The 13,695-nt window shown below is 45.3% G+C and overlaps 2 protein-coding genes across 2 annotated transcripts; one reads left to right on the forward strand and one right to left on the reverse strand.

Moving 5' to 3' along the window:
- Window positions 1-4,037: 4,037 nt before the first annotated feature.
- On the reverse strand, window positions 4,038-6,812 carry LOC123106382 (zinc finger CCHC domain-containing protein 10-like). Its single transcript, XM_044528568.1, has 2 exons — window positions 6,654-6,812; window positions 4,038-5,802 (listed from the first exon to the last, which is right to left on the reverse strand). The coding sequence occupies exon 2, from the start codon at window positions 5,764-5,766 to the stop codon at window positions 4,981-4,983; it is 786 nt and encodes a 261-aa protein (XP_044384503.1). The 5' UTR covers window positions 5,767-5,802; window positions 6,654-6,812; the 3' UTR covers window positions 4,038-4,980.
- A 3,914-nt stretch (window positions 6,813-10,726) lies between these two features.
- LOC123106383 (mitochondrial metalloendopeptidase OMA1) lies at window positions 10,727-12,656 on the forward strand. The gene is made up of 3 exons (XM_044528569.1): window positions 10,727-11,494; window positions 11,621-11,706; window positions 12,320-12,656. The coding sequence occupies exons 1-3, from the start codon at window positions 10,820-10,822 to the stop codon at window positions 12,591-12,593; spliced, it is 1,035 nt and encodes a 344-aa protein (XP_044384504.1). The 5' UTR covers window positions 10,727-10,819; the 3' UTR covers window positions 12,594-12,656.
- The last annotated feature ends 1,039 nt before the right edge of the window (window positions 12,657-13,695 follow it).

The raw sequence follows: 13,695 nt of genomic DNA on the forward strand, positions 1-13,695 counted from the left end.
AAATACCTGCAAAAGATGAAGGCCAGGGGGGCCACCACCTCTCCATGAGGGTGGGGGGCGCGCCTGCCCCCCTAGGGCGCGCCCCCTACCTCGTGGGCCCCCTGTTGTCTCTCCGACTCCAACTCCAACTCCATATATTGTGTTTCGGGGAGAGAAAAATCAGAGAGAAGAAATTATCGTGTTTTACGACGGAGCCGCCGCCAAGCCCTAAAACCTCTCAGGAGGGCTGATCTGGAGTCCGTTCGGGGCTTCGTATAGGGGAATCCGTCGCCATCGTCATCATCAACCATCCTCCATCATCAATTTCATGATGCTCGCCGCCGTGCGTGAGTAATTCCATCGTAGGCTTGTTGGACGGCGATGGGTTGGATGGGATCTATCATGTAATCGAGTTAGTTTTGTTATGGTTTGATCCCTAGTGTCCACTATGTTCTGAGATTGATGTTGCTATGACTTTGCTATGCTTAATGCTTGTCACTAGGGCCCGAGTGCCATGATTTCAGATCTGAACCTATTATGTTGTCATCAATATATGAGTGTTCTAGATCCTATCTTGCAAGTCTATAGTCACCTATTATGTGTTATGATCCATTAACCCCGAAGTGACAATAATCGGGATACTTACCGGTGATGACCGTAGTTTGAGGAGTTCATGTATGCACTATGTGTTAATGCTTTTTCCGGTACTCTATTAAAAGGAGCCCTTAATATCCCTTAGTTTCCATAAGGACCCCGCTGCCACGGGAGGGTAGGACAAAAGATGTCATGCAAGTTCTTTTCCATAAGCACGTATGACTATATTCGGAATACATGCCTACATTACATTGATGAACTGGAGCTAGTTCTGTGTCACCCTAGGTTATGACTGTTACATGATGAACCGCATCCGGCATAATTCTCCATCACCGATCCATTGCCTACGAGCTTTCCATATATTTTTCTTTGCTTATTTACTTTCCCGTTGCTATTGCTATCATCACTACAAAATACCAAAAACATTGCTTTTACTACCGTTACCTTTTATTACCTTTACCACTATTATCATATTACTATGCTACTAAATACTTTGCTGCAGATATTAAGTTTCTAGGTGTGGTTGAATTGACAACTCAGCTGCTAATACTTGGGAGTATTCTTTGGCCCCCCTCGTGTCGAATCGATAAATTTGGGTTGAATACTCTACCCTCAAAAACTATTGCGATCCCCTATACTTGTGGGTTATCAGCTACATGTTCAGTTCCATTGTGTACAACAACTGACATGCATAGGAATAAAACATAGTGAGATTATGTAAGGAGTGCATGCACAAATCCAGAGTGATGGTAGCAAACCGTGGATAGACCCAAAACCAATGATAGCAGGCAGATAATAGCTTTAGTTAAAAAATACAAATAATGGCTCCTTTAATGTTTGTTTGCACCCAACATGAAACTCATAGTAGACACCCGGATTAACCAGATAGTAGACAGATAGTACTGATTGCTGCCCCAATATGTACCCCACAACCATTTAAAAACTCAAGTTTCAGCATAAGTTTGGACCTGAGTCGGAGTCTAATAGGTGAACACGATGATAAAGTAGCATGTCATCATATTAAGCGGTGCATAACGTAACCAGACACGGAAGAGTGCGACCTCTCTTGCGGACCCGTGTAGTCCTCAAGGTCATCTGCTCATTTGATGATGGTAATGCAGTTGTCGTGGCTGCCGGTGGCGAGGAAGAAGATCTGAGGTGGCGAAAGACAGTCTGGAGAGCGGATCCCTGCCGTGGTGAACCCTTCCGTTGTTGGAGCAGCTGAGCTGGGGTGGAACACAGCACCGCAGGAGTAGGACAAACCACACAAGGTTTTCTTTGACACATATTTGTAACAGAAGTAATTGTGCAAGGGCTTGTTTGAATTTGAGGATTCTAATAATGCAAGGATGGGAAATAGACAGGAATAGGATAGGAATGCACATGCAAAACAGAGAATTTAAAAACACAGGATTTCAGCCAATCTGAGTGTTTGGTTCACAAGAATTGGAAGATCACAGGATGCAAAGAAGTATGGTGAGATTAAGTCAAACCACAAGAAGTGTACAACCTCTTTGGCGAAGCCATGTCCATCTCAGCGTGATTGGGTTGGTGGGGATGCTCCAGCTGACTTGGCTGTCGGAGGAGGGGAAGAAGATCTTAGGCGTCTGGAGATGGATCCCGAGGTACTGCTCCGCTGTGATGGAGGGTTTTGTCGTTGGAGCAGCTCCGGTGAGTTGTACGACGCCGAGGCTGAAGCAGGACAAGAGAGACAATGTTAACCTTAGTGGAATTCTAATAGAATCTCCAATAGATGACATAAAATACATAACCACAAAGTGCAAGATGTGTACATCAGCCGCTCATCTCTGAACTTAATTGTCGAAACTGAATTTAACTGTCGAAATTGAACTTAACTATCGAAACTGAATTTTGCTGTCGAAACTGAACGCACTAGAGGTGAGGCTACACGTCAGTCGGCTGACTTTTTCATCTCTGGTCAGTCAATTTTGCAGCCATTGAATACGAAATCAAGGGTCTGTAGTTCATCTTCAACCTCCACTCCCCTGAGCCGCCAGCCACCAACGGCCAAACAGCCGCCCCGCCCGCCCCGAAAACACTCCCCACCGCCAGTCCGCCACCGCCCCGGCCATCCCTCTAGGCCCCCACCCATGTCGAGCTTTTTCTCTGGCGATCCCCACGCCACCGCCTGCCCCGACAATGCTCCATCGCAGCATCGGTGATGCTCTGACGGCCCGAACAATGCTCCATTGCAGCAACGACGATGCTCCGATGGCCCCGACGATGCTCCGTCGCAGCACCGGTGATGCTCTGGTGGCCCGAACGATGTTCCATTGAAGCACCGGTGATGCTCCGACGGCCCCGATGATGCTCCGTCGCAGCACCGGTGATGCTCAGACGGCTCGAACGATGTTCCGCTGAAACAATGACGATGACGATGCTCTATCAGTGATGCTCCGACGGCTCAAAGACGCTCCATAACAACACCGGCGATGCTCCCCAAAGCTCATTAAAGCATGCCTCTTTACATGGCCGCGGACGTCAATGCCATCATGATACGCCTTGTCGTCATGGTTGTCGAAGCATTTGCTTCGTCGTGGTCATCAAAGCATTTGCGCAATCGTCAACGGTACTTGGTGGATTAGCTGGGGCATCGCTATTGGGGTGCATTTTCAAGATGCTCTTGGCGAATACTCCCTCCCTTCCAAAATACATGACTCAACTTTGTGCTAACTTTAGTATAAAGTTAGCACAAAGCTGAGTCATGTATTTTGAAACGGAGGGAGTAATATTTTCATCTTCTAGATTTTGTAAGTCACGGAATTTTCATAGGCCTATATGCCTAGCAAATACATTCTCACTTGTCAGATACATGTTCAACCATATTGAAGTTATTAGCTAGTCCACTGTACCCACTTCATGCCCCTTGTTTCTACTTGTCCTTTCATGTGCTGGTGTTGTTCTTCCTTTTCCCCCTTGTTTGGGAGTATTTTTCCCTTCGTAGTTTTCCCTATTTTGTCACATACTTTTTAATAGAAAGATAAAGAAGATGATTACATTTATGTTTGCCAGTGAGGAATACATGCTACTGGTGTCTGGCTAAAGAGAGTAATTGCAAAATATCACCGCATTTTAAGTTCACTTTCGGATTTGCCACCATATTTCTTAGGCGTGCCAAAAATCTATTAGTTTCCTTACTAATTTTCTCAATAAACACTTGTGACTAATTTAGGACAAATTAATCCAATTTTGGACATGTTGGGCCCGCTAATCAGGTCCACGTGGCACTAAAAGTCAACATAAACGGAGTTGACTGTTAAGTTAAAAGAAGGGGCCACCTGTCAGGGCCCAGTCCACAAATCTCGTCCACCTCCTCCCAACCGAGCGCTGCCACCTCGCCCGCGGTCCGCCGAATCCTCCGGCGGGGTGCGTCGCCGGCAGCCACGCCCCCTCTTGTCTTCTCATTCTCTCTCCCCCGCGCCTCCCCCTCACACCGTGCCAGTTCGCCCAACAGTTGCCGAGCAGAGGTGGCCACAGCTCAGCAGTAGCTCACGCTGCAGCAATAGATGGTCCCGCCATGGCCGGCTCTCGCCACCGCACCGGTAAGCTGCTGTCGGCCTTATCCAGCCAAGGAAGACCGTGTCACTGTCCCCCTCGCTTCCTACTTCTGTGACGCGCTTGGCCGGTGTTGTGCTAGCCATGGCCGAGGTGTTGCGCGGCCGAAGCTTGATGGCGGCCATGGTGCTGTTTTTTGTGGCGGGGAGCAGGGGCACGGTAGGGTGTGGCCGTGGATGAAGCTACGGTCTTGCTCAGCTCCAAGAACCGTTGATGTTCGCCGGCAAGAACCGCCGGCCCTCTACGTGCAAGTTGTTTGAAGAAATGCCACATAAAGAAATATGGTAGCAAGCTCTAAAGGGTGGGTCCCACATCCAACTTGATGGTCAACTCTGTTTATGTTGACTTTTAGTGCCATGTGGACCTAACCAGCGGGCCCAACATGTCAGAAATTGGATTAATTTGTCCCAAATCGGTCATAAGTGTTTATTGAGAAAATTAGTAAGAAAACAACGGGTAGATTTTTGGGGCGACCAAGAAATTTGGTGGCAAATCCGAAAGTGAACTTAAAATGTGGTTTTTTGCAATTCACTCGGCTAAAGAACTTCAGTTATGTTTCATAGCTGCATTTTCTTTCTTTTTGCTTAAGATAGCAGCTGTTGCTGGCCAGTTATAATATGGGCAGAACATGTTGATAAATATTTTTTCTGACAATTTATATGAGTGAGCTCTAATATTTTCCTAGATATTTTACGTAGATGATAAATCTTTCCTTACTTACTGATATAAATTGTCTCTAATATGACAGATGTTGTGTAGCCTTACTCCATTTTCTTCTCTTTTTGAACTCCATTGTTTTTGCTCCTTGGTTCCTCAAAGTTCTCTGGCTCTTCAAGCTCGGCGCGTGTAACCACGCTTCTTGCTCTTCCTTTTGTTGCTGCCATTATTGTCAGAATCAGGTTCAGACTCAGATTTGGATAACGAGGAGGATGATGAAGACGTGCTGTCCCTTCGGTGCCTTCTTTTCTTCTGCTTCGCGTTGCATCGATGCTTCCTATCCTCCGAGTCCAATGGACTGTAGCTTGAACTACCGCTTTCAGAAGAATACTCAGACCCACTCGATGATGATTTGGAGTCAGAGTCAGTGTCTGACACCGAAGCACGATGTTTTCTCTTACTCTTTACCTCCCTTCTCTCAGACTTCTCCTTCTGTTTTTCTCCCGTCAGCTTCCTTTCCTCCTCCATCTCCTTCTCAAGATCAGGGTTCACGAACCGAGAGCGAGCCGGCAGCGACACTTTCTTCTTCAGCCTGGGGTTCTTAAGCTGCTCCGTCCTCGAGGGCCGCGAGATGTAGACCCGTTCGTTCTTGCACTCATACGTCCAGTGCCCGGGCTGGAAGCACTTCTGACATTGGCCACCAGCGGAAGAAGTTGGTACGGCATTTCGCCTCACACCTAGCCTCACAGGCTGCTCCGTGCTCATCAGATACATCTTCCTCTTGGCCTCCTTCCTCTCTTGCCAGTGGCTTGGCCCCTCTTCCTTCTGCCCATAGGCATTGACATTGCGGGCAGCAGCTTCCGCTGCACGTTCAGCTTGAGCCCTGCTCAATCCCTTAGCATTTGATAGGGCCTGCGCCTTTATTCGGTCTGCCACGGCCTGGGAATTATTTCCAGACATCTTGATACACCCAACCCAAGAAGAAAAGGCTATATCCTGCATGGAAAACAAGCTCTATTGTTCAGTAGTGGAGTGATGTCCCAAAATAAAGATCCAGTTTGCAAAAATATCACACATACAGAGATTCAGACCCTCTTTTTTGTTGCAACTAAGTAAGTAGATATTCTACTAGGAAATGAAAATTACATGCCATCAAGCACTGAAATATGCCATGATAATCCCCGCAAAAAAGCAAAGATACCATGTTAAACTAAAGGAACAGAGTGGCAACTCAAGAGTATTCAGTAGCCAACACATTCAGAACTATATATATCAAAAGTCTTATTCCGTCTCTGCACCAATGTCCTTTGATGCACAGAAGTCTAACAAAACAACCCATTTGCATCGCACGACACAAAGACGAAGGACACAAACAAACAACAAAATACTTGTAAAACCACCTCTTGATTGGTAATGGTTATCAGAATGTAACACATATGAGCTATTTGCATGTTCCTTAAGCGACTATTTGCTGCATAATACTTACAAAACAACAAAGCCGACGACTGAAAACAAGAACTTGTATACTCCCTCCGTCCCAAAATTCTAAGACAAGAATTTTGGGATGGAGGGAGTATATAGTATACGCAACGGAATAAGTCAGTAACCAGTAACTTGGTGGGCACATAGGTTAAAATCGGACTTATGGAGATTTTAGGGCAACTTATCAATCTACTAGGATAAATACAAGTCAACTGACCAAACTCCTGTGACCCAACTCCCAATCTACCGCCGCCACACCCCAATCCTGGGGCGGATCTAGATGAACAGTACTGTCCCGGAACGCCCAAAAATTGTGGAGTTGCGCGAGGTCTGATCAACTAATCTGAATGCCAAGAAACTCGTACCTCGAAAACCAATGCCCAGCTTGCCGACGGAGTGGAGACAGGAGCAGGGAGGCGATGAAGTGGAACAAGGACGTCGATGGCGGTGCGGCGACGAACGTCAAAAGTGAGGGGTGTGGCATCGACTGCGAGGAGGGAAGAGCGGTATCGAGACGGAGGCGGGCCACTCTTCGCAGGGGCTATGTCTCGCCCGTACGATTCCTAACAGGAATCGCCTACGGGCGAGCGAATCGGGCTGGCCCATTAGGGGGCAGTCTTTTGTAGGTCGCTCGCTGTGCTTCGGTTTTCTTCCTTTTTTGTCATTTTCTTTTGTTTTTTCATTTGTCGTTTTCTTCGGTTTTCTTTTGTTTGATCGGGCTATAAATTTTTTTAATACACATTAACATTTCTTTCAAATACATGATTTATCGGTTTTTTAACAGTTTTTTGGAATAAACAGTAACATGTTTTCCAAAATACACGTTGTACATTTTTAAGTGGAAATTAAAAATTCTAAACTCCATGATTTACGTTTGGAAACTTGTGAATATCTTTCAAATGAATCAAGTACATGTTTATAATGGATATAAAGATTTTTTTAATCTACCGGAACTTTTTTTTACATTGTATAAATATTTTCGAAAATGTCATAAAAAATCGAAACACTAATTTTCTTTTAAATGTTGCGTACATTTTTAATGGACAAAACATGTTTTTTTAACATTATGCAAACATTATATATATATATATATATATATATATATATATATATATATATATATATTTGAAAATGTGACAAACATATTTTTAAACTTGTGAACATGTTTTGAAATGTAACCTACATTTTTCTTGAATGTATGAAACAGTTTTCCGAATTATGCAAACATTTTTAGAACTTCTAAATCGTACAAACATTTTTCTTAAATGTGATGTACATATTTTTAAGCATATGGCCTTTTTTTAATGTAACAAACATTTTTAGTACACATAATCAATATTTCTTTCTACACGTTTTAACATTTTCAAGTGCATTATTAACATTTTATTCATAATTTATGTAAAGCATTTTTGCAATACATATATTTAGAATATTTAGGAACATTAAATGAAATTTAAAATCGAAAAAATGAAAATGTGCATAAAACGGAAGAAAAAGAAACACGAACACACTGTGAGAATGCACACAGTAAAGGCCGGTCCAACACGTGCTTCCAACGCCGGCCCATTGATGCACAGTAAATCTCTACTCCTATAAAAACCATGGGTGGTGATGATGATATGCCTGTCATCTTTCGTTCACAACCATTCTATCTATATCTAACGCACACAAAGCAATCAGTGGCACTTTTGCAAAAAGACACACCCACTATCCCCTCTTAGCCTAGCCCTTGCCCACCTTATCCAACCACCTAAAATGGGGAAAATCTGCCGGGAGAACCTGCAGCCCGCCAGCTGGCAGCGTCAGAGACGATATGATGCGGTGGCCGCCGCCAGTTCCATCCGCCATCGGATCCTCTCATGCTTCCCTCAGCTCCACCGCACCACCACCACCACGACCCCCACCTCGCCGTCTCCTCCACCCCTTCCTCGTATCCTCTGTTGCTGACCTCGGCTGGCACGCCGTCGACGCCGTCCCTCCGCCGATGCCTCTAATGCCGCCTTCTCTACCAGACCAATGCCACCGACAAGCATCACAACCACACCCCCTCCTCCTCGTCATCCCCTCGGCGCCCCCCTCGCCCCGTCTCCTCCCACACAGGTAGGCAGGCCGCCGGCGACGTCCCTCTGACCATGATCACTAACTAATTAGGATCATTTTAGGGCAAGAGAGGACATGGTATTTATATATAGCTATTAATTACCTGGGTGAGATGGGTATGGACTGGGCAGTGAGCTCCCTTCCCTTGTTCTGCTCCTTCTGCTCCTTCTTCTGGGCAGGGGAATCAACAAAAAATAAGATGAGAAATTCCACAAGGGGAGGAAAAGAAGAAATAGAGAAGGAGAGGAAGGACCCTCAAAATGTTGTGCACTAACATTTCAGCAAGTACCAAAACAAATTTGATCCACTCATTGCTTCCTCAATATTTTTCTCTCAATTGTAGCAGGAAGCATGGGAGGAATCACATATGTATAGAGCATAAGTAAAATGAGCAAACAAACATCTAACTTGATGACAAGTTTGTTTGAACTTTGAGTGTCTTGAGACGGAAGATAAGAGCAAAATTGATTTTGCTTTACACACAAGCACTTGATAAGAGAATCATTTCACTACTCACAGACTGAATCAAAAGCAACTAGCTAACACTTAGTGTTTCTATCTTCTCTTCAATTTAAGCAAGCATGTAACCATTGTATTTGTATTAACATAAAAAAAGTGGACTGTAGCATCCTGGGTGTTTTTTTTTCTTCTCTTCAATTTAAGAAAGCAGAGATGTAGCTGGCAGGGAGGCATGAAGCCATTAGGAATGTATGTACCAAAACAGAAATGAATAAAACCAACATATGCATGCAATGCGCACACCTAATATCATGTTTTAGTACTGACATATGAAAACTCTAAATTGGAATTATCATGTCATGTGCAGACCTAATATACCAACATACTATCAAAAAGTAAAAGGTTTCAATGGGAAAAATTCCCCACACATGCCCGCCTCGCCTCGTCACGATGCACGTGCGCCGCAGTTTGCGAGAATGAGACCAGCTCACATGTATGCGCTTTATTTTCGCCGGTTGGGAATGGTAAATTAATCTCAAATTAATTAATGAGTCACTAATTGAAGTGTCACCGTCCGAGACGTTAGACCGTGTGCTCTTCATAGAGTTGGCTAGTGCGGCCGAAACACACACTCGTTCCCTCCTCGCGCAACCCTAACTGTTATCTACTGTTCCTCTCACCGTGCCGCCTCCGGCGATCCCAACCCGGCCACCATGTGCATGGTTCGTCGGAGAGCAGCTGCCTTCGGAACCCCGTCCTTTGAGATCTTGCCCGAGAGAAGGGCAATAAGGTTTTGGGGAGCCTCTCCGCACGACTGCTCCTTATATGTCTCCGTCTCAGTCCTCATGTGCTTCGACTACTTCCATTGCATTGACCCCATGGCCGACGATGAAGCCGCCAAGAAAGAGGCCATGGACGACGCTGAGGATACTACTGCCACCGCGTTGGCCTAGCCAACCAGAGGGTATGACTTGTCAGTCCCCTATTTGCCCGTTCATGTGCTAGCCGTATATATTGTGTTCATAGATGTTTCGGTTCTATGTACTATACATGCTCACATGTTTGGGTATCGGTATGAGTTTCATACTATGATTGTCATATTTATTATCTACTCGTGGAATAGATTAATCAAAAAATGCTAAATTTTCCAGCACGTACCACAAATATTTCGTTCACCTTTGAAATTTTGGAAATTTCGTCCGTTTTCTTCCCTTGTAGCAGTGCTGCGTTTCTGTCAGAAAACATAGAGCAAGAGCTAGGCCACATTTCGGTTTGAGCTAGCTAGCGCAGGCCCCGATCGACCACTATTTGATACGACCTATAGATGTATTTTTTATTTGGAAAATGCTTACCTTCAGCCGGTGGATCGCATGCGAGTGATGCGCCGTCTTCTATGTGTGACGCGGGTATGCGTGTCCCTTGTGTCTCTCTTCTGTAACATTATGTGTGTTGCAAAAATTTCTTCCGCAACAACAGTCATGTTGCAAAAGATAAAGATGAAAAAAACTCAAATATTCTCTGCAACATTGTTTGTGTTGCAAATTTTTCCTGCAACAGCACCCATGTTGCAAAAAATAATGAAGGAAAAAAATTTACAACATCATCTATGTTGCAAATGATTTCTGCAACATAGTATTTATGGTAAAGTATTTCTGCAACACTATCATTGTTGCGATGACGAGAACAACGTCTGGATAGCTATACATCTGACGGTTGCCGACGCGTAGCTTTGCCCCCGCCTCCGATACGGCCGGGCCGCCGGGCAGTCCGACTCGTCCAGCCACCCACCCACCGGGCTCCGAGTCGCGACAGGCCACACCGTTAGCCTGTTATATATAGTAGTATAATATAAGTACGTAGCTAGGATCGACCAGACTAAACTACTTTCAAACACGAAAGGCGAAGAGCCTCCTACTCGATCGATAGAACCGCCTGCAAATTCCCATAAGAACCAGCGTATTATCGACCGACCATGAGCCGTTTGTGGTGCGCGCTCTCCCAGATGCTCCGCCGCTGCAGAGCTCCGGCCGCCCCGCAGCGCCTGCTTCACTGGTGTTCTTCTGCCTCCCGCGTCACGCCTGCTCTACTCCGTCGCCCAGCGTCGACTATGGCGCGGCAGTTTGGTCGGCAATACCGTTGGTACGACGACCCTCGGAAGGTCGCCGCGGCGATGGCGATCGGCTTGAGCGCCGCGATGATGGCCACATGCGACCGCGAGGTCGTGCCCTGCACCAACCGCTCCCACCTGGTCGTCCTATCTCCCAAGGAGGAGCGCGACCTCGGCGAGTCCCTTTTCGCCGAGGAGATGGCCAAGCACAGGCATAAGACAGTGGACCCATGCCATCCGGACAGCGTCCGCGTCCGTCGCATCGCCGAGAGAATCATCCACGCCGCCAACCGTGGCCTGGGCGTCTACAACAGCCGCGACGCCCCCATGCTCCGCGTCACTCAGAAAGGAAACAAGCCGTGGGCACCGCAGCCACACACGAGGCACCTCCATGGCCTCAACGGCAGCTGGGAGCTGGTCCTTGCGACACATGGTAACGCCACTGCAGGGTCCGCGCCCGGTGGCAAGATTATAGTCTTCACCGGACTGCTCGATTGGTATAAGACCGACGGTGAGGTCGCCTTCGCTCTTGCACATGAGGTACGTACCCTAGGGTTTAAGGCTATGTACTAATACGTAGTGCAATGCTGGGTTAGGGTGTTCCTACTTCCTAGCAAGTGGATTCAATCTAACGACGTAGCGTTGTTGTCGCTCATTTTTGCTTAGGTTGGGCACCTCATTGCAAGGCACCAGGCGGATATCATGAGCAGGCTGTGGTTACCGGCAATCCTACGTCGGAGGTTCTTACATCGGTATGTATAATAGCCGCTTCACTTTTTTTTTTCTTCTAGATAGATGTCACATTAATTGTTCGTATTGATGATTTAATACATAATGATATGTTTGTAAAATGACTGATCTGTGGCCAATCCTTGTTTTCATGTGAAATACTCTCTCTGTTTTTATTTACTTTGTATATTACTTTTGTCTCGGGTCAAATTTTTAAGCATTGACCAAGTATATGACATGTGTGTTACACAAATCATACAGTTAGATTCGTATTTGATAAGAGTTTCTAGTGATATAATTTTTATATCGTATATTTCATGTATTTTTAATCTTGTCAATGGTCAAACGCAACCTTGAAAACCGTATTAGACCCTATATATGTGGATAGATGGAGTATCATTTTATTTTGAAAATTGTGGTCATCCTGATTACGGAGTAATTAAGCCGACCCTCACCACATCGAACTTCGTGAGTTCAGCCTTAACTAGTATGGTAACGACCAGCCCCCCCCCCCCCCCCCCCCCCCCCATGGGAACTCTTTTGCAGAGTGAAATTTCTTACTTTGTTTAATATCAAGCACATGTAAGTATCTCATGTTAATTAGAATCTCTTCATGATTGTCTCTTATGTATGTAGTAAGGAGATAGAGGCAGATCGCATTGGAACCTTACTACTTGGTGCTGCTGGTTTCCATCCACTCAATGCCCTTGCATTCATTGGGAAGGCAACCGAGATCGTAGGAGATTATACTCTACGGAGAGAGATCCTGGAAGCTGATCATCCTCACCCCAAGAGAAGATTGTGGCATTTATCAAACGCCAATACAATGGAGGAAGCGCTGGAACTGTACAGAGAAGCTACTGCCATGGATAAAGTAACTGAAAAATATTTTGTCAACCCTACCATGTAAAGTTATACCGTTTAGGATGAATTCCACAAAAAGTTTCGCAAATGGTATTTTACATTTTAAAAAGGGAAATTTACGGTGCATTATATATAGTACACAAATGGGCGTGTATTATCTGGGTGATCCAACGGTTGAAGCGTTGGGTCATCTTAAAGCCCAAGAGCATAATTGTCCTATAAAAAAATCCGGCCCAACTGCAATTATACCATATCTATTTGTGTGTCTCTATATGAGTTTGGGTTAGCGGTCCCTGGTCTCCATACGCCGGGTTGACCTCACTCCCCGTCACACTCCATCCTCCCTGTCTCACACCGCATAATCCACCTCCCAGGCACGTCCCCTCGGGTTCTGCGGTGCCAGATTCACATACTCCACATAGGCAGCTGAATTCTTGCATTGCATGAATTTTCTTAGAATTCTTCCAACTCTTTCCATACCGGACGCCAAAGCCCATCTCTCAGTTGTATTAACTGTAGAAGTTATATCCCTCGGTGATAGTATTTAAGCATGTTCTGATAGATTGGCACATAATAGTTTCTGTTGTCCGTGTTGAATAGGCGTGTAATGATTTTTGGAGAGCACAAAACCGAGAATTCTCTGCTGGCTGAACATGTGGAACGGAATTGTCATGTGACCTGGTAAAGAATTTCAAAATTAGAAATATAGAGGCCAAGATTTATAAAGTCGTGACAGCAAATTTGTAGGAAGGTAGGGGATTTACATATGAGTTGCCAGTGCACGTTTGCTCGAATCGGCATCATTTTTTCATCTATTGGCATAGAAGATGACAAGCGTTAATTGCCTATAGTGGAATCATCTGAAGCATGAGTATGCACTGATTGAGGTGACTGTGGTGAAGGCATAGAGTGAAACTGAGGAATGCCAAGGGAGGAACATCGGACAGAACATCAAGTGAATCAAATGAGACGTCGGTAGAATGAAGACTGATGTGCCATCTGAAATAATGTTAACAGAGGGCGTAAATAACAGAAAGAACCGTCATAGAAACAGGGTACGAAAGAAAGATACATATGACACAAATCACACGAAAGTATGTACCCTTCGAATTCTTATGAAAATCTGTTGTAGTCAGCAGTATCACTAG

This window comes from Triticum aestivum, chromosome 5A, assembly GCF_018294505.1.
Source record: "Triticum aestivum cultivar Chinese Spring chromosome 5A, IWGSC CS RefSeq v2.1, whole genome shotgun sequence".
NCBI classification, from domain to species: Eukaryota; Viridiplantae; Streptophyta; class Magnoliopsida; order Poales; family Poaceae; genus Triticum; species Triticum aestivum.

Excerpts from the sequence above, each read along its gene's own strand:
- LOC123106383 (XM_044528569.1), top strand. The coding sequence starts at position 10,820 with ATGAGCCGTTTGTGGTGCGCGCTCTCCCAGATGCTCCGCCGCTGCAGA. Across the intron at positions 11,495-11,620 it reads CCTTCGCTCTTGCACATGAG|GTTGGGCACCTCATTGCAAG; the intron begins GTACGTACCCTA and ends ATTTTTGCTTAG. Across the intron at positions 11,707-12,319 it reads CGTCGGAGGTTCTTACATCG|TAAGGAGATAGAGGCAGATC; the intron begins GTATGTATAATA and ends TTATGTATGTAG.
- LOC123106382 (XM_044528568.1), bottom strand. The coding sequence starts at position 5,766 with ATGTCTGGAAATAATTCCCAGGCCGTGGCAGACCGAATAAAGGCGCAG.